This window comes from Callospermophilus lateralis, chromosome 6 (genome assembly GCF_048772815.1).
Source record: "Callospermophilus lateralis isolate mCalLat2 chromosome 6, mCalLat2.hap1, whole genome shotgun sequence".
NCBI lineage: Eukaryota > Metazoa > Chordata > Mammalia > Rodentia > Sciuridae > Callospermophilus > Callospermophilus lateralis.
In genome coordinates this window covers 10,188,316-10,208,275 of record NC_135310.1, presented here as the reverse complement: position 1 = coordinate 10,208,275, position 19,960 = coordinate 10,188,316, and the positions used below count along the sequence as shown (strand labels likewise).

The window sequence follows — 19,960 nt, the reverse complement described above, 5'->3', positions numbered from 1 at the left end:
AAACTCGTGCCTTGTGGCACCAGGGCTGTCCCCACCACCAAGCTACCTGCATTTCTGGAAGGAATGGTGGCAGGACATCCAAGGAGGACAGGAAGCCTAGAGCCTTTCCCTCCAGGGAATGGCCAGTGTCCTCCCTGTGATCTAGGTCCACTGTCAGGAATTGGTCCAAAGGAGAAGGGCGGCAGCTCCAGTCCCAAAAAAGTCCTGTCAGAGCCAGCCAGGGTGTCTGTGGGTCCCCAGGGGCCGCCACAGGGACTTCTGGGGTGTGGAGTGTAGAGGGAGGTGACGGACTCCCAGAGCTGCCACCAGGCCCTTGTCCCTTCCCCAGCTAGTGTCCCCAGGAGTGAGTGGACACAGCCTGTGGGCAAGCCAGGGCGGATCAGCCAAGCTGCGCATACCCACCTGGGTGAGGCCATCAGATCCCAGCCCCATTTCTTTGTCTGAGACAGGGCCCCCATTGTGGCCAGGCTGGCCTTGCGCTCCCCCCAGGCACTGTCCGCCCCATCTCCGAGTCCCCAGGCCTGTAGTGCCCACCGCACCGGCTGCCAGCCCCGCCCTGTGCTCAGCTGCTCCTCCAGCTGCCGGCGAGTGGTGAAGACGAGAGGCTGTGGGAAGGCCAGGATCCTTTGGCCCACTTTCTGCACACTGCAGTGTATTCTTGGGACCGCTGAGAAGCCCCCTGCCCCCTGCAGGCTGGAGGAAAAACCCCTGTGGCTGGACTGGGGTCTGGCTTGGCCTTGATGTTCTGTTTCATTCATGGAGTGAAATTCCAACTTTTGGTGACCACCGAGATGACATCAGGTGGGGCTTCCCTGTGGACCCTGAGGGTGAGGTCTTCTGAACAAAAGAAAGAGGCTTCCTCCCTGAAATGCCAACAAAAAAGAGCTGTCTCATGATTAGCCAGGGTGTTAGGCTACGGATGTATATACTACAAAGCATAGAAATTAAGTACAGCAGAACGAAGAATTTATCCCAGCAATTTTAGGGATTTAATTCCTCTTTAACCCCAGCCCTCAAGATCCTCCTATTTCACAGTTCAAGGGACTCTGTTCAAATCCCAGTCTGTAATGAATTGTGTCTCCTGGACTGTGCAGTGCACAACCTGTGAATCTATACATAACAGCCCTGTGAATTCTCCACCAGACAGCCCTCCTGCCTTCCAGGACCAGCTTTACAACTGGCTTTCTGCATTCATTTAATTTCCCTAGGGCTGTTTCCCCATCTGTAAAACCAGGGAGACTCCTCTCTGTCCTACACAGTTCTTAAGAGCTCTTCATGAGAGGATGAACATGGAAGTCTTGAAAACTATGGGATGTTCTTTAAACATTAAGGCTGGCCATAGAAGTTTGTGAAGGGGCCTGGGACAGTGGCTTTCCTGAGGCTGATGGGAGAAGCTGGTGTCCCCCCTGCGTCCTGAGAAGCTCTGCTGTTTCCTTCCTCGGTCTCTAGGAGTTCTGGAGGGGAGGACTCCTTGGGTTGTCACCTGTAGGCTGCTGACAACTGATTTCCAAGTCTAGTCACTTCAGACTGAAGCTTCTCAGGAGAGGGAGGTTTGGGCCTTTGGTCTTTTGAGATTTGGGTTTTGCAGTGTTCTGAAATGGATGGCCTTTGTGACTTAGAATGATTTATTTCAGTATTACGTCCAGTGGTTGCTGGTAAATATTCAGCTCCAGATGGCAGGGGAGCACTCTGGAGGTCAGGGTAACTGCGCTGGCCATGGCCGACTTCAGGCTCCCCCTGTAGAGGTGGAAACATGAGCCACTGGCCAGGGGACGCGGCTCCTGCAAAGTGCTGTGGGTGCCCCTTTGCACTCCTGAGAGGCAAGGGGGGAGGGGCTGGAGACCTGAGGACCCTGAGCCCCTTAGATCAGCTCAGCTCAGGTCCCATCTGGGTGAAGGTCCTTGCTGCACTGGTGGAGAGAGCCTGGACGTCCAAGTCCTCAGAGGCCCCAGTGTATGTGGCCTGGGGAGGCAGAGGACAGGGGAGAGGTTGGTATGGATGTGGCCAGGGAATTCAGTCTGGGCCTGCGTGAGGAAGGCCAGCAAGGGGGACCAGGAGGCTGGGGCTGTCCTGATAGCAGGGCATATGTCTGCACAGGCCCCATCTTTATCCCGTGGTCTGGTGACAGGTGGCCACCAGAGGTTGACACATAGACCCTGGTACTGCAGGGTCTGGGAAATTGGGCAGTTTCGAACTTGGATCTGGTTTTGAAGGCAGTCCTGTTGGGGGAGGGCATCTCTAAGCTGACGTTGTGGTTTCGGGGTTTTTTGGTACTGGGGATTAAACCCAGGGTGCTTGACCACTGAGCTACATCCATAGTCCTTTTTATTTTTTATTTGGAGGCAGGATCTTGCTGGTTGCACAGGCTGGCCTTGAACTTGAGATCTTCCTTGCTCAGCCGCAGGATGACTGGCAGGCACCAGGGCCCCCAGCTGGGTTATTTTAAGCTCTTATTGTGGTAACACCTATGTGACGTGCAGCTTGCCGCCCATCATGCAGGTGTGCAGTTGGGTGGCCCTGGCACGCGCCCTGCTGTGCTGCAGCCATCCCGTCTCTCCAGGACTCGTGGTGTCTTCCCACCAGATCCTTTGCCCCCACAAGTGACATGGAGAGGTCATTGCCCCCACCCCTCCAGCTCTGCTGCTGCAGGTGGTGGGCAAACACGAGCCTCTGTCCTCCTGTGGGCGGATGTCCCCGTCCCTTTCTGGCCTGTCGCCCACTCTCATCTTTCCCTCGCCTCACGCTAGCTCCCGTGTGGTCTTTCTTTGGCCCGAGCCCAGGGACTGGAGTGTTCAGCCTGGAAGGGACACAGAGGCCACCTGGTTCACCCTTCCTGAGGCCCAGACAGGGCAGGAGACTGGCCCCACAGGGCCCTGGAGGGGCAGAGCCCAGAGCCTGGCCTTCTGAGTTTGAGTCTTCCCTTGCTACAAGATCCTTGCTGCTGTAAGCCACTGTCTCAGCCTCCGCTGACGCTTCCGCGACCTCCTCAGGCTTAGCGTGCTTCTTGGTTGTCAGAAAATTGACCCTGTCTCACAAAAGCACAGCCCAGATCCTGGGCCAGGGTGACCCTGAGGAGGGGCCTCACACCAGAGGCGGGTCAGTCCCCAGGGACACCTCTGTGGGGGTCACTGGCCAACGCTGCACTGACAGGTGGGAGGGGCAGGGCCTCCCATCTGTGCTGGGCTTGATCCCAGACATTTCCTTAAAATCTGTGATACATGGAGCACAGACAAGGGCTGTCAAACAAGATTGGGAAGGACAGCTGGGCGCATGGCACATGCCTGTCATCCCAGTGGCTTGGTAGTCGGAGGCAGGAAGACCGTGAGTTCACAGCCAGCCTCAGCAACTTAGCAAGGCCCTAAGCAATTTAGCAAGACCCTGTCTTCAAACAAGAAATAAAAAGGGCTGGAGATGTGGCTCAGGGGTTAAGCGGCCCTGGGTTCAAAATATAATATATATACATACATACATATATGTAGGGAAGGACAGAGTGGAAGACAGAGGAAGCCACGTGTGCCGGGTGGAGCCTTCTGGAAGGGAGGGAGCCTTCTGGAGAGGCCCAGAGGCCCAGGTCCGGGTTCCTACGCAGCCACACACACCATCCAAGGTGCGCAGACGCAGGGGCTCTGAGCAAGACAATTCCCAGATCCTTGACTCTTCCCTATAACTGCTTTGTGTAAGGATGTGCCCATGCGGAGGGCAGGTCTCGTGCCCTCACTGCCCGCACCCCCCCACAGTCATCTTTCCTTCAGGTTAGGGGGAAAGGCACCTTCCTGGGTGCTGGCCCAGAGGGACGAGCCCTGGGATGCCACCCAGAAGGACAATGGAGAACTTCACTGTCAACAGTGTTGAGGTAAAGCTTGGCTTGCAAGTTGGGGGATGGCCACGGGACGGCTCCCCACAACAGTGAAGGAGGACTTGGGGGCTGTGGCTGACAGCTGACAGCAGTGGCGGTCATTTTGTTGATAGGACCCTGTCATGTTGTTTTTTTAGTCCTGACTTCAGGAGGACTCTGAATTGAGTGGCACTTCTATAATGAGGTTCTTTCTGTTCCCATCTATGAACACAAACAAATGTGCGTCATGTTTACAGCTACAAAGAGAAAAGCAGAATTAGAAGTGGTGCAGAATCTGCTTTCATTGCATTAAGAAATAATGTGTACCCGTTGCATTGAGATGCCTTCCTAACACGGTTTTACTTTTTTGTTACATAATTATTTGACCAAATGTTTTATTGACACTATACTCTTTACGTTGTTGAACCAGTTGGGCACTAAACGTAACCCCAATGATGAGCCAGAAAACGCTCTTCTAAACACTGAGTGTAGGAACAGAATCCTGCATGGCGCGATGGTGTGACCCACGGAAACACAGAAGCACCAAAAAGAAATAAAACAGAGAAGCACAGCTGTGCTGTGGTAGGCTGAAACTCCACGGACCGGGATGGCAATGTGGCTAGAAATTCCACCTGTTCGGGAAGAGCTTGTCCACATGTTCCTTAAATAATAGATGGCGACAGGTATCCAGTCTCTGGATTCCCCGGGACAGTGCTCAAGAGGGCCGTGGGGCTTTCGTCATTGTCCCTGTCAATATGCAGACTACGCTGGGAATCTTCATGCTAAACAGAAGGTGACTTGTGCTGTCAGCTCGTTCACTGGTCAGGCCTCCATGGCCAAGGTCCCTAGAGGGAGCCGAGCTGTGGGAGGCTCAAGCCCAGGGTCAAGGTGTGGAGTCTGTGGTGAGGAGCTGGTTCAAGATGGCGCCATTTCTGTGTCATCAGGTGGGTGGGGCCAGGGAGCTCTGACTTAATGAGGGCACTGACCCTTGTAGAGGGCTCTGCTGCTGTGACGTCTCCCAGAGGTGTCACGGCCTCATCCCACCACCTTGTATTTTAGTATGGGGACATCAGGGTGACACAGGCAGTTTACAGGGGGCCCGCTGGTGGCCACACTTTCTCCAAGAGTATAGCTACAGAAGTCACTGGACTCCAGGGCCAGACAGCACCTGGGCCTAAGCTGACCATACCTTTGCATCTAGGTTCCTATGTAGATCAGTGTATTTGGGCTGCATTCCAGCAGCTCTGGGGTCAGTCACTCGTGTGTGAAATGGTGATGGTGGCCCTGAAAGAGCACTGGAGGAAGATAGGTTCTGATACCTGCAGAGAGGGAAAGGACTCCGCTCTGGAGCCAGGCTGGGCTGGAGCAACTTGCCCCGGAGGTGCAGCCAGAAAGTGGTTTGGAACCCTGTCACGTGGATAGGTCACTTAACTTCCCGGTGTCTCCATTTCCCTCTCTGTGATGATGTACCCCTGCTGGGTTGTCGAGAGATCAAGTCAATGTGCAGGAAGAACTAGTGCTTGGTGCTTGGTGCTTGTTGGTGCTGTCCTGTTCACCGGCGGTGGCTTTTACCCACCTGTTCCCCTCGAGCCCCTCACCCAGGACTCAGGAGCCGAATTCTCTGATGGCATTCTTCTTAAGAGCCCTCCCGAGCCTCCCCCAGGCCACCGGCCTGCCAGGAGCTGCTGGCTGCCTCCGCAACCGCCTGGGACTCGTGCCAGGGACTCAGCCCCCACGCAGAGGCTGCCGAGGGCGTGGGCTAGAAATCCACTTCCTGTCTCGGAGGGTGGGATGGAAGGCAGAATTTTCCATGCCTCTTCCTGAGCCACTCCTCAGCTGGACCACAGAGGCTTCCTTGGCCAGGTCAGGAGACTCTGCGGCCGAGCTGTGGGACTGCGTCCTTAGGGCTGAGAGCTGAGGATGTCAGTCCCACCTAAAGGCCCCCTGTCCTATTGAGACACACAGACACTCACAGCACCCCACACCCCGCCCGTTACTGTCCACAGAATAACGTCCCTGGTGCTCCGGATGTTCCCCGGACGCTGGTGGTGGGAGTGGGAGCAGTCAGAGGGGCCGGTGACCTGCCTGTGGGTGCCCCTACCCCTGTGGTGCACCAGGACCTGCTCACCAGTGAACACTGTTGGGGCCAGCATGGTTCCCACGCCATGAGCTGCAAACATCAGGGTCCATCTTCTAGACAGTGGCCACTGGCCATGGGGGAGAGGTCTTGCTGGTAGGGATTCCTGAGAGCTCAGGGGGGTGGGAAGGGTCCTCTGGGTCAAAGGTTGTCTCCTGGGCTCTGTCCTTTGATGGGGGCAGCGTTCCACTGTCCCTGGGGCACAGCTTTGCCACCCGTCCCCGATTTGCACAGGATGTAGGGAAGCAGCTGAGGGGTGGGGGCATGGAACAGTGGCCGGCCCCGAGAGGGCCTGTGGTGTGGAAGGCAGGGCAGGAATCTCTTAGGAGTGTTCGCCTGGCACCTGTGTGCTGGGAGTCACCAGTGCCACAGAGCCCTGCCCAGAGGAACCCCTCGGCTGAGAGACTCAGGCGGGACCAGGCCATCAGCTCTGTGTGCCTCGTGCTGACAGGGAGCTGCTGGCCCATGGAGTGACCCTACCCTGTCTTGGGGGGCCCAGTGGACTTCCTGGAGACGGAGAAGGAGTTGGCCTGGTGAGGGCAGGGGGCAGAAGCAGGTGGGAGGCCTGTGCTGAGTTCGAGCCCTGCTGGGGGCCAGAGGGACTGGGAGCTGAGGGGGAGGACGGTCTTGCTGGGTGCGCGGCCGTGGGACGTCTGGGCAAAGCACAGGGTGGATCAGGTGTGCATGTTTGAGAGCAGCAGGCCTGGGTGTGTCCACCCACCTGTGGGGCAGGACAGGAGCGGGCAGGGGCAGAACAAGAGCGCCTCAGGAAGGGCTTCCGTGTCAGTCCTGGCTGACAGTGGGAGCCATGGGGGCGCTCGTGTCTGCCGTCTGCCCTCGGACAGGGCTGAGACAGCTGCGGGGGACTGACGGACTAGGTCCAAGTCGAGGCAGTGGCCGGGGGTGTGGGGAGGAGCTTGGAGGGCTGCAGGTCAGACATGGCAAAGGACTGGGGTCTGGAAGGCTCCAGGTACAGAACCACCCGGAGGGTCTGCCCAAGCAGGGCCTCCACGTCTCCAAGGCGCGCACTGCCAGGTTCACTGTGCTGCTGGGCAGGGATGCGCAGGCTTGGGGACAGCTCTAGGAGCGCCCTGGGACGGTGAGTACTCGATGAGCCCTTCAGCTCTCCTGCCTGACTTCCCTTCCAGGTGGCGCTTCCCTGAGCTTCCTGGTGTTGGTGACAGGCTGCACGTCGGTGGGCAGAATTCCAGATGCAGAAATCTTCAAAATCACCGCCACGGATTTTTACCCTCTCCAGGAGGAGGCCAAGGAGGAGGACCGGCTGCTGGCCTTGAGGAAGATCCTCAGCTCGGGGGTGTTCTACTTCGCCTGGCCCAACGATGGCTCCCGCTTTGACCTGACTGTGCGGGCGCAGAAGCAGGGTGACGACAGTTCTGAGTGGGGGAGCTCCTTCTTCTGGTGAGGGGACTCTGCCTGGCACCTGAGTCCTTGAGCCCACCTTGCATCAGCCCCAGGATTTGGGGGTCACTTCTGGAGGCTGAGGGTTGAGATCCATGCCCACTCTGCCCAGTGAGGAGCAAAGTAAACTGAATCCCCGCCTGCCCGGCACGCTTGGGGAATGGGTTCAGGTGGCCCTGTGTAGATACGAACTCAGAATCCTCATGCTCTCTGAAGTAGGGTCTGTGACCCCATTTACAGAGGGAGACTGAGGCGTGAACAAGCGGGCAGGGGGGATTTGCTAAACTTCACACACTTGGTGAGTGGCAGAGCCAGGATTTGAACCCAGGCATTCTGGCTCTAGACTCCAAACTGGTCATCACAAAGCTAAACCAGCTCTGACCAACAGGGAAACTGAGCATCTTGCCCAAGGAGCCTTGCAGGGATGTGACCAAGCAAGGTGGCTGGGTTTCTTGGCGGGGGGGGGGGATCATTTGGCATCTACTCTGTGCACAGTTAAGCCTCCTGACCCCAGGGTCACAACCCTGCCACGTCCTGCAGAGAAGCCAAGGGGCAGTGATTGCGTAGGGCTTGGGCCCTTGCTGATGCTCTTCCCTGAGCTTCCCCGAGATGGGGGAGAGGCAGGGCAGAGCACAGGTGAGTGGGGGTTGTGCTGCAGCGTCTGTTCCCAGGCAGCTGGTCTGTGTAAAGTGTGGGGATCCCAGCACCCCCCATGGGCTGCACTGGCTTTCCCAGCCCTGGGACAGGGCTCATGAGGCCATTCCCTCTCCCTGGGCCTTCCCCCTTTGCCTACACAGGGCCATCAGAGGTCTTTCCCTGGAGCCTTGGCTCCCCACTCATGAATTCTTGCCTTCTGTTGAGAAAAGGGCCTTCGCTGTGTCCCTGTGTCCTCCCACTGCGCCTGCCCCACATGCTGCTTGATTCTCTGCTAGAGTGGAGTTTTACTTCTCTGCTGTGGGCCTCACACTTCAAGCCCCTGTGAATCTCCTGCCGGTCTTGTTAAGATGCAGATTCTGGTGCACAGGTCTGCACTGGGTCTGAGATTCCTCCCACATTTCCAACCAGCTGCCCACCGTGGTCTGCAGACCACAGGCCCAGCAGCAGGCTCAGGGATCAGCTTTGCTGTGAGTGGTTGGTTCCATTTTGCGGGGACAGCCTGTGTCCCTTAGGCAGCCGAGCTACAGGCTGTGCATGATGAGGCTTTGAAGACTGTCGGGAGCAGAGCAGGACTCCTTGGAGCCCGTAGGAGAACTCTGGGTTGTCTTGCCCTAGCACTTATTTAAATGCCAGCTCGGGGGCTGGAGATATGAGGGACACAACACCACCCAGATAAAGAGGAGACAGGTGAAGTTGAGCAGAGAGAGGTCTTGGGGAGGGGGGGTTCCCAGGGTGCCCCTTTTTGAAGTGGACTCATACTAGATCTGCAGTTGGTGAGGAGGAGGCAACTGTGCAGGGCGCCTGGTGCCTGCTGGTGCCCACTCTGGGACCTGGTATGGAAGCTTAGGGAGGGGCCCACAAACTGCTCGTACTGAGTCACTGGCAGAGTGACCGCAGGCCTGTCACCTCTCCCTGCCTTGCTATGGTGCAGCCTCTGAAACTTTGCTTCCCCTCAGTTACGTCCTGGCAGGAGGCACAGAGCTGTTTCCCTTACGGAGGTGGCCCTCCTCCTCCTGGATTTGAGCTCCCCCCCACCCCCAGAGGGCCAGGCAGCATCTCCAGAAACAGATTATTCCAAGTCATGCATTTGCCAAGAGCCTCCTCCCCTGCCTGGTGACTGGCTGGCTCTGAAATCCACAGCCGGCTTCTGCCACCACAGTGGTTTATCATCTGAAATTTAGCAAGTGGCTCAGAAGAGGGAAGCCTCTTTCCGTACAGTCCCACTCTGTGGTCACTGGTTTTCATGCAGAGGAGCTCAGTGGGGGCAGAAGCAGGCCAGGCTCCCGGCAGGGTGAAAGTGACCATGGTCACAGTTGAGGAAGTGGGCCCTTCGAGGAGGGGCCTTCCAGAAGCCTCCCGAGATCCGCCACAGCTCCCAGCACGGATTTCTAACAGTGAGAACGCAGTGCTGTTTGGAGGAAGGCTCCAGGGCAGGAATCAGGTTGCCTTTTTTAAACAAGTAGGGCATTGTGACCTCAATTTACTCCAGACCCGTCAGAGGGAGTCCCCTGGGGACAGGCCTCTGAACGGCACTGCCAGGTCTCCTGGGTGTAGGGGAGCCAGGTGGCCAGGGGAGGGGAGGGCGTGTGTCCACATGTAGGTGGGGCTACAAGAGGGGCTGTAGGAACCCCTTGCCACCCACTGCTCCGTGACCGCGGGCAAGTGCTTCACTTCTCATGCCTCAGTTTTTTTATCTGTAAAAGGGGTTTCTCTCACGTGGGGTCATTTCAAGGCTGTGGTGCGTTAGTCCATCCCAGAACGCGCACCTGGCTTCATCACCCTGGACTCCAGAGCCCAGAAGAATCCTCCCAGTGTGGGGAGAACCTCCAAGTTTTATTTTCACCATTTTTTGCTTCATATGCCCACGGTAGTTCCTGTGCCTGTGTGTATAACGTCTAGATCCGTGTGCATGAATTCATGACTATTTTTATCATTTGTCATTACCATAATTATGATTTGATCCAAACGTATGATTAAATTCTTTGCTGATGGGCTTCTATTCAAAACATGCGGTGGCCGCGATTGACACTGAGGCCCCCGTGAAGTCCCTGCATGGAGCCCGACTGGCTCACACCCAGCTCTGCTGCCCTTTGCTGACACTGTCCACGCAGTGGTCCCTTTGGGAGAGGGCTTCTGCTTCTTTCTCCTGTGTGTGACACAGTGGGCCTCCGTCTGGGGTCGGTCTGAGGCACATGAGCTCCCTGGGTCTGTACACCCCCAGTTCACACGGGCACAGAGCCCACTCGCCTCCTCCTGAGCCGGAAGCCAGGCCCCATGAGTGCGTCACCACACCTGCTTTGGGTGCCATGCTTGCTGGAGGCTGCCGGGTGACCAGAATTGGTGTGGGGCTATGTTTTGCAGGAACCAGCTATTGCACGTGCCCCTGAGGCAGCACCAGGTGAGCTGCTGTGACTGGCTCCTGAAGGTCATCTGTGGGGTGGTGGCCATCCGCACAGTGTACGCGTCACACAAGCAGGCCAAGGCCTGCCTCATCTCCCGCATCAGCTGTGAGCGTGCCGGCGCTCGCTTCCACACTCGAGGCGTGAACGACGATGGCCACGTGTCCAACTTCGTGGAGACAGAGCAGGTCAGTGCCAGGGGCCCACCCGTGACACCAGGTGGTTCAGAGTCACACAGCTCATGCAAACATGTTTCTACTGGGGACAGAAGCAGCCCTGATGCAGTTGAGCTGGTTCTGATCATGGCTTCTCTCTGTTTCTGTGACATTGGAACTCTGCATGGGAATGTGGCCTCTGGTTTGCATGGTCTCTCTCTTCCTCTTGATTCACATCTCCTGCTGGGGAAATGTTGCTTACCTCAGGTGTTTTTAACTAAAAACAATTGGGAATGTTTGCTGTGGCCAGGAAAGGTGTCGTTTATTCAGGGAGCAGCTGACAGATGAGCCAATAAGGGTTGAAAAAAGTTTGTAGGAAAAAAAGTAGATCAGTACAAGAGGAGGAAGAGAAGCAACTGATTGTTACTTTTTATTATTTTTTATTCTAATTTGTTATATATGACAACAGAATGCATTCCAATTTATATTACACATATAGAGCACAATTTTTCACATCTCTGGTTGTATACAAAGTATATTCACACCATTTGTGTCTTCATGCAGCACTTAGGGTAATGGTGTCCATCTCAAAAAGATGGTGGACTGATTGTTTTTCTTTTTTTTTTTTTCTGGTGCTGAGGATTGAACCCAGGACTTTGTGCATGTGAGGCAAGCACTCTACCAACTGAGCTATATCCCCAGCCCTCTGATTGTTATTCTAAATGAGCTGACTCCATCTAGAAGCGTGCACTCGCACCTGGCAGTTGAGTGGCAGGGGCTTTCAGCTCCTGCGAACAGAACCATCTGTGAAATTCCTCGTGGTTTTCTTCCCTAACTTCTGTTCTCATTCCCAGAGATGCTGTCCTACAACTTGTTTTTGCTCTAGCTTTCTCCCTGTAGGACAGTGCCACCTTATAGGATAACGGGGATCAACTCTAAGAAAGGAGGCCCCAGGAGGGCACTGTTTTGACACTGCTTGGGGGGGGGGGTGGCGTGCTGCACACCTTCGGGAGGAGCACAGGTGTAGCTTTGCGTCCTCCTTCTTTGCTGCTGGGGGAGGCTTCTTGGGAGGACTTGAGTCAATTTATTCAGCACAGATTTGTACACCTGTCTCCACTACGTGTCAGCTTGTGCATGATCCGGGGTTCAAAGATGACGCAAATTGGTGTGGGTCACCATTTGCAGGAGCCAGCCGTTGCACATCAAAGGTGCAGCAATGAGAGGCTCCTCCTGAAGTCTAGTGTCCACAGGAGGGACCTTGGCACAGGAGCAGGTGCGCTGTCTTGCCTGTGGCTGTCCACGGAGCTTGCTCCTCTGAGTGTTGACCAGGCTGCTCCATAATTATCTGCTAAAAAATGAGTCAGAGAGGGTATATGCCCCCCACTGGAGGCCATTTTCCTTGCTCCTGTCTGCTTGATGCAAATGACTTCAGCTCTCACTCCACCTTCACTAGCACCTTGTCCTGTTTGGGTCCATGTTGTCGCCCTTCAGGCCCCTGAGTTCCCTCAGCGGATCTTTAGTATGTTTCATCTGCTGGGTGCTGTGCTGGGAAGAGGGGACCAAAGCTGTGCAGCACGTTTGTACAAAATCAACGTGACAGAGACCTTGAACTTGGTGACACACCAGATTCCAGAGATCACCATGGGGTCCCCGAGGGAGTTCCTGAGCCCCATCTCCACCTCATTCTCTGTCTCGCCCTGGGGCCCCCAACCCCTTATCTGGTCCAGGTGTTGGTGTTCCCAAGGTTTTTGGATTTAAACCAGTTTAAAAAATAAAACAAAACAAACTGCTCTCATCTGCTGCATCTGACCCAGCTCTTCATTAGGGAGACAGCTGCCCTCCAAGCCTCTACCCTTTCCTAGAAGACAGGGCATTTTATTTTTTTAAAAAATATATTTTTAGTTGTAGGTGGACACAATACATTTATTTATTTATCTTTATGTGGTGCTGAGGATCGAACCCAGGGCCTCACACATGCTAGGTGATTGCTCTACCACCGAGCCACAACCCCAGCCCCAGACAGGACATTTTCACACTGGACACCATGAGTTTCCTGGGGATGCTGCAATGAACCCCCACCCCACCCCCGCCCCCACAGGATGGCTTGAAACAATGGGCATTTGTTGTCTCACAGTTCAGGAGGCTGGAGTGTGACATCAAGGTGTCAGGAAAGGCCATGTTCTTAGCAAAGCCCCTAGGGGAGGATTCTTTCTCACCTCTTCTCCCTTCTGGTCACCCCAGGTGTAACCAGGCTAGTGGCCACATCACCCCTTTCAACCCCTTCTCCCTGTTTTCCTCTCTTTATAAGGAGGACAGTCATATTGATCCAGGGCTCACCCTCCTCCAGGATGGCCTCAGTTAACTAATTGCACCTGCAAAGGCCCTGTTTGCAACGAGGTGAGATTTGAAGTGTTGTGGGCTGGAAGTCTAACACATCTGACCCATCTCTGACCCGGGAGAGGGCTGTGCTTTGGACAGGATGCATTTAGCCTTAGGAAAACCTCCTGTGATCTCCCCTTTCTCCTTCTGCAGACTAGCAGACTTGGCCCTAGACTCAGTTGGGGGCTTTGCTCTGGTTATTTCCTGCAGTGTGCCCAATGACTTAGATGTGGCTCTTGCTGTCCCACTTTACTTGCTAGGGTTCAGGAGCAGGCACCTTACGCCATGTCTCCTGAGTCTTCCACATGGGGCCTTAGAGAGAGGACCAGCAGGCTCCTCCAGCCCCCTGCTTTGTGTTGTTATTAATGCAGCACCACAGCCTGGGTAAATTATGAAGAGGCTTATTTTGGCTCACAGTCCAAGGTTGAGGGGCCACATCTGACGATGGCCTTGCTGGCAGTCTCAGGGTGCAGGGTGTCACATGGTGAGGTAGGAAACACACGGGAGCGCTAGCCAAGCTGGCTATTAGCAAACCACTCTCAGACACCCCCCTCCTTGCCAAGGGCAGAGTCCAATCACCTCTTCAAGATCCCAGTGGTCCCACCCTTAATGTTTCATAATGGCCATCAGTTTCACCTGCGTTTCAGAGGGGACACACCCTAGCAAGCCCGTTGCTACTTAAATTGCCTTCCTGCTTGGGGCTGGGGGTGGTCTTCCCAGTTTCTGCTTTTCATCCCTTGACTCCTTTGGGTCAGACAGGCTGGTGCCTCCATGAAGTCCCCACCAGACCTTGCTCCCAGGGGCAGCAGTCATGGTGGTACAGCCGGACTCCACCATCTGCTGTCCACCCAGAGATGTGGGCAGCTGCAGGCGCCAGCCCTCACACCGAGAGGGTATAACTTCACCCCGAGGTGACTTCATTTTCACCAGTCTTGGAACCAGACATGAGGGCTGTGGCCTTGTTTTGTTTTTTGTTGGGTGTGTGCATTTCCGGCTGCCCAGATGGACCCTCTGGGAAGGAAGAGCCCAGGCTGGCTCAGGCCTTCAGAGACCCCATGCATTCTGGCCACTATGATGCTGGGGAAGAAGGTGACCCTCAGGGGAGGGCCATGTCACTCAGACCTGTGTCCAGGTTGTCCTCAAAGCAACGTGGAAACAAACCCTGGGCCCTTGGGCAGAGTCTGGTAGTGAGCCACCTGGGCTCAGGGCTCCCCTCCTAGGCATGTGGGGACATGGGATGCATTAGAAACAAGACCAAGGCGCTGCCACCCTCCCAGGGTGCTTCCCAGCCTCGGCTCAGCTGCTTTCCTCCTGCCTGGCTCTCTGGCCACCTGCTGCTGAAGGTACATCTAATGCATCAGGAGATGGGAGCTGGGTGGGAGGGGTGCAGCCCGGCCTGCTGTCTTTGCTGAGCTCAGGGAGCAGCCAGCCCTGCGAAGGGTGGGCTGCGTGTAAGCACAGAGGAACCTGCCTTGTGGCCTGGTAGCGGTTTGCACATTCAGGACCAAGATGGTCTGATCGGAGCCAGGTGGGTCTACTCCCTCGAGTCTGTGGAGCAGGACCATGGGCCCCCAGGTGGGTGGTGTTAAGGGCAGAGCATCCTCAAATAGCTGTCCCATGGCCTTGCTCATGGTGAAAGAGCAGCTTGCAGGGCTCTGAGGCATTTTCCAAAGAGTTTGGGTTCGATTCAGCAGGTGGCTGGCTTCTTCCTCTCCACCTGAAATAAGTGGCAGACTTTGCATCTGGTCACCTTGCCCCAGGGGGAAGGAGGCTTATGGGGGCAGTATAGCCCTGGGGGTGTTGCCACAGACCTCTGCTGGCCAGGGATCCTGCTGGGGTCTGGAGTCTTCAGACCTGAGCCATCCTCTAGGGAAGTGGAGGCTCTGCAATGGGCCCTGGAGGCATCACTGGTGAACAATCAGGGGACCACACAAAGAGCCAGGGGCTTGGTGGAGACTCTGGGGAGGCAAATTGGCTTTCGTGAATTCATGCTCTGGAGGCCCAAGCCAGGCCTTGGCCCCGCTCTACTTTCATCTTTAGCAGACTTCCTCCTCCTGGGCTGGCTAGGTGTGCACACGTCACACATGTTCTCTGTGTGTGTTGTGTGTATATTTGTGTGGTGTGTGCACACATGCTGTGTGCTCCTGTGGGTGGTATCTCGGGCTCCTTGGGCGGAAGTCCTGAGCCTTTCAGCTCTGCCATGAGTCATGCGGTGGACGCTTCACCCGTGACTCACTGTGCAGAAAAACAACCCCAAAAGTCCCCGATTCTGTCCAAAAAAACAAAACATTTGACTATGGAAGATAAGTGCAGCAAGTGATGTGGGGGTGGGTACCACTAGGTGTGCTCCCAGAGGACAGGGGCAGATGGAAGATCTGGTTTGGAAACTCCAGATAGGAGTCTAGCAGGAGCCTTCCAGATGAAACTGGTGACAGAGTTGCCTATTCTCCTATTTTCCAAACCCTTTTTTAAATAGCCCTTTGGTTTCTGCTCCCACCACCTCTGACACTGGCAGCTCACTGTACCTCTCGGCTCCCCAGTCCAGGAGCCACACTCCTGCTGGCCTCCCATGGCCCTGTCCTGCTGTCCTGGAAGGGCTTCTGTTTGCCTTCCGGGGCCTGGGGCTCCTCCTGGTCTCCCTCCCAGCCTTGTCTGTCCTTGGACTCCCTCTTCTCCACTGAATGCAAGTGCCATGGAGCATCACTGGTGCTGGGGGCCAGGTGTGGACCCAGGGCAGTGTGGGGACAGACATGGATGGTTCTCCCAGGGAGGAAGGAGCAGAAGCTGGTTCTGGGCAACTGCAGCTCAGGAGGACCCAGCACTCCTGGCACGTTGTCATCAGAGTGAAGGAGGAGAGTCCCTTAGCTCGGTCAGATCCTGGGCTTGTTAACGGTCCATTTTAGAAAGTGGCCCAGCTGGTTCCTCTCTGAGGAATCTGAACCTGTGTGGCTCCCAGTGCTGGTCAGTAGATATCCTTAACCTCAAGGTAGCATTCAGGGCTGCGGTCGTTTGAACAGCCTGCTATTCTGTCCTGTTTTCCTTAGAATACTGGAGGGTCACAAATTAGCTGGATGTCGGTACCTGGAAATAGCACATTCTGAACCCAGTGCTTTGCTTCTTCTGAGACGGAGGCTAGAATTACAGTTCACAGCCTAGATACCCGGCTCGTGTCATTCCTGTGGTCCAGGGGACTGCAGGTCTCATGTCACACTCTCCCTTGCAGAATTACTAATGCATGTGTGATCTGAGCGAGCTCTAACCTGCGTGGAAAGCTACCCTGTAAGGGAGCAGGCTGGTTAGCAATGGAAAGGACTCTCAGCGGCGCCCAGGCTGGCCTCGCCAGGCCAGGGTAGGGTTGCACAGATAAAGGCCAGGCATCTGATAACCACAGCAGCCTTCCCCTGGGTGCTCAGGACTGTACCTTTTGTCCTTCAGACTCCTTGTGCTCCAGTATCTCTGGAGGCCCGCAGGCACATGCTGAATAACAGGGCTGGGGGTGACATTTTTTAAAGCCTGAGTGGCATTTGCTTCTATGCAGGGGCTGTACACTGGAAGCTCATGGACACCGTGTTGCTTTTGCTGATTGAGTAGTGTGTTCAAGAACTTGGTGGCACAGGGCCAGGTGCATGCAAGTTCAAGTCCAGTCTTGCCTTACATTGTGAAGCACTAGACTGACAGGTGCAGTCAATTAGGTCCTTTGACTGTATTGCTTGTTCATTTTATTTCATTTAATCCTTTCCCAGTAGCTCTCTGCTCTTTAGCTATTGGACAGGTAAAAATAGAGGCTCCGAGGAAGGTCTTAGTTAAACCCCAGGCACATCTGCTTCTATTCCTAAATAGAGGTGGCTAGGTGCTGGGCTTTTTAGGGATGTGGGTAAGTTTGCATCCTAGAAGGGTGAATTCCCACCAGGTCTGGGGGACCTCCAGCCTTCTCCAGACCCCTCCTCTGATGCTGGCCAGCAACTGGTGTGCCCTGTGGATCACCATGCTGGGTGAGAGAGCAGAGGGCGCCGCAGTCCACTGTCTGCCCTTCACGGCTGGTGTCGGGTCGCAGGCACCAGATCCTGTTACTGGCCCAGGACATTTGGTTTCATTGAAGAATACCTTTCCCTCTGTTTCCTCCTGCTGCAGACGATTTACATGGATGATGGAGTGTCGTCCTTTGTCCAGATCAGAGGCTCGGTTCCACTGTTTTGGGAGCAGCCAGGGCTCCAGGTAGGTAATATAAACAAAAAAACATGTCCACTTCTGTTACAGTTTGATAACTGTGGTGTGTTTCTTTAAATGTTTCTCTCTTGTGCTGTAGTTTCTGGTCTTTCCTCAGCCCATCTGTACTGAGGTGAGCTCCGTGTGTGTGGGGGGGGTGGGGGGCGGGTGGGTGTGTATGTGCTGTTTTGCAATTTCTAGATCTACAAACATGCATGGCGTTTGCTGTTGACCCAGGTGCAGAGCGCGGACTCTGCTGGGGGTGCCACGGAGTGTGCCTGGGAGGGTGGCCTGAGATGGGACCCTAAGTTTGGTGTGCTGAGAATGACTTTTGAGAGCAGCAGCTCTACAGAGGCCTTAGAGGGTCAGGGGGCCCTTGTGGTGGTGTCGTGTGTCTGGCACTCATGGTGCCTGCGTGCCACGTGCAGATTGCACAGAGCTTTCTTGTGGTTGCTAAAAATACCCTGGAGCATCCAAAGCAGGGTGTTGGTCGGTGCCAGAAGGATTTGGCCTCTGTGTCCTGGGAAGAGTTCAAGGGCTGCAGACTCCGTCCAAGAGCACACTTGTCAATGGACGCTGGGCTGCTCCCTCAGCAGACAGGTCAGGGCAGAGCCGGCTGGAGATTCCTCACGCTGACCCCATCTTCTCCCCTGCCCTGAAGGAACATGGGAGCCTTCGGAAAGCCCGTCTCCTGGGGCCTTTGTCATCTCCCGCTCTTCTTCCTGAGGGCTCTCGTGTGACTGCGTTTGGGTCCGCAACCAGCAGCGGCTGAAGAGGCCCCAGGTGCTGTGTGCCAGGTCGTTAGGGGTGTTTGACACAGTGGGGCTCAGACTCCCTGGTTTTGAGTTCAGCTTCTTAGCCCAGCCTGGACTTGGCCCAGTGCTGCTGGTAGGTGAGCCTCTTGTCCCCAAGTTGCTGCCTTGATGGTGCTGGCATGTCAGCTAACTGCCATGTCAACTCAGAGTGAGGCAGATAGTTGAGCATCCCATTTGGTCTCTGGGTTCTGTGTGGGGAAGGTTTTATGGACAACGTCTTTAGCTAGACAACCCAGATGCAGGGGTACGGCTGGTGGCCTTGAGAGGTAACATAGGCAAGCGCACCGGAGCTGGATTGTAACAAGGACAATTCCCCAGAGCACTTCCAGAGCAGTCTGGTTTTTGGAAACGGCTTTAGTGAGATACAACTTCCTCACTGTCAACTCCACCCGTTTAAAACACACGACTTGGCAGTGTATTTTCAGGGTTGTGTAACGAGCGCCACAATCTAATTTTAGAACGTTCCCATGTTCCCATCGCTGCTAGAAAACCTCGTGTCTGTCTTCCCAGCTCTGCCTCAGGCCTGGGCTGCTCCTGTTCTCCTTTCTGTCTCTGCAGAGCTCCCAGCCCCGGGCCGTTGAAGGGGAACGCAGGCCGTTCCTATCACAGCTGATTGAGGCTGGATTGTCTTTAAATTTGGAGTTTTCCTTTGGAAACTTCTTGTTCTGTTTTTAAGAGGATGACCATCATAGATCACATGAGTGTAGTACAGAAAGGAATCAGGAGACCATGTTATATTTCTTGGGCAGTTTGTAAGAAATCCCCAAATTGAGGGGACTGTCACGACAGTCTTAGATAATTCCAAAGGGTCCTTCCAAAATTCTGTCTTGCCCTCACACCAAACTCGAGGGTCCTTCTCCAGTTGGCTGTGCTCTGGGCTACACCTGGGGATGGCTCTGACTGATTGTGACTTCCTCCTTGGACTGTGCCTCTGTCTGTCTGTCTGTCTGTCTCCACAGGGTGTTCAGGGACAGGAGTAGGCCTGACTCTTCCTCTCATGGCTCACCTGCAGTCTGGAGGGGGAGCCTCGTGGTTGTCCCTCTGCCATTTTGTCTCCTCCAAGGCCTTCCAACTCCTTGGCCGTCTTTGGTTCCATTTCTTGGAGTTTTCTGGTTTCCCTCGTCTGAAAAAAACAAAACCAGGCCTGTCAGTCTCTTCCTTGGTTTTGGTCTCCAGCTTGACCGTGGTGGTGATGCCGCAGGTTCCGCCTGACCCTGTCGTGGACTGAGTGCCTCAGTCTGATGTGAGCCGGGCCATGGGACTCGGGCGCTTTCTGGCGGCTCTGTCCCTCTTAGATTACTGACAGCTTGAGCTTCACTGAGGCCTCCGTGGTGTCTTACGCAGTTCTAAAGTCTTTAGTGCTCGTTCCTCTTATCAGGGATTTGTTGGCCTTTGGGCCCCAGGCCTGTGCTTATCCTCTTAAGTATCATCCGCCATTGACGAGAGATGCAGCCATCTTCAGAGGGCACCAGGAGGGCAGCCTTCCATGGTGGACTGTGGTCACCCAGGCTGGACATCAAAGCAGGCTTCCAGGTCCGTTCTGGCTATTTTCCTCCGTTTTGAGCTTTCCCCCTTCTTTCATTACTTAGGATGAAACATTCAAGGACTTGGGGGTAGAGGGCTCTCCATTCCAAGCTGCAAACCAGTACCTTCCTGAGGACCACTCTGGGAACGCCATCCCTGCCAGGGTGGGGAGGACAGGGGGGCCTGTGGGTGATGATCTGCGTGTAGTCACAGGCGTGAGGCCTTCAGAACACACTCTGGCTCTCGAGTCTCTCTCTGTACCTTCAACAGTTTTGTCTTTATCGTGTAAACAGGTTGTACAGTTTATAAGTGAAATTTTACCTTAAAAATTCATTGCCCCCCCGCCCCACTTTGAAGTTATACAGAGTTGGGTTCTGGGTCAATTCTGCCACCCCACTTAGTTACCATATACTTTTGAGAAGTTCTTATGTTTG

At 55.0% G+C, this 19,960-nt stretch overlaps 1 protein-coding gene across 1 annotated transcript in view; it reads left to right on the top strand.

The window, feature by feature from the left end:
* Synj2 (synaptojanin 2) overlaps positions 1 to 19,960 on the top strand; it is an 85,354-nt gene that overhangs the window by 26,935 nt on the left and 38,459 nt on the right. The window contains exons 3-5 of the mRNA XM_076858085.2: positions 7,121 to 7,391; positions 10,410 to 10,635; positions 17,113 to 17,196. Coding sequence (XP_076714200.2) covers positions 7,121 to 7,391; positions 10,410 to 10,635; positions 17,113 to 17,196 — 581 coding nt within the window. The remainder of the gene's footprint in view (positions 1 to 7,120; positions 7,392 to 10,409; positions 10,636 to 17,112; positions 17,197 to 19,960) is intronic.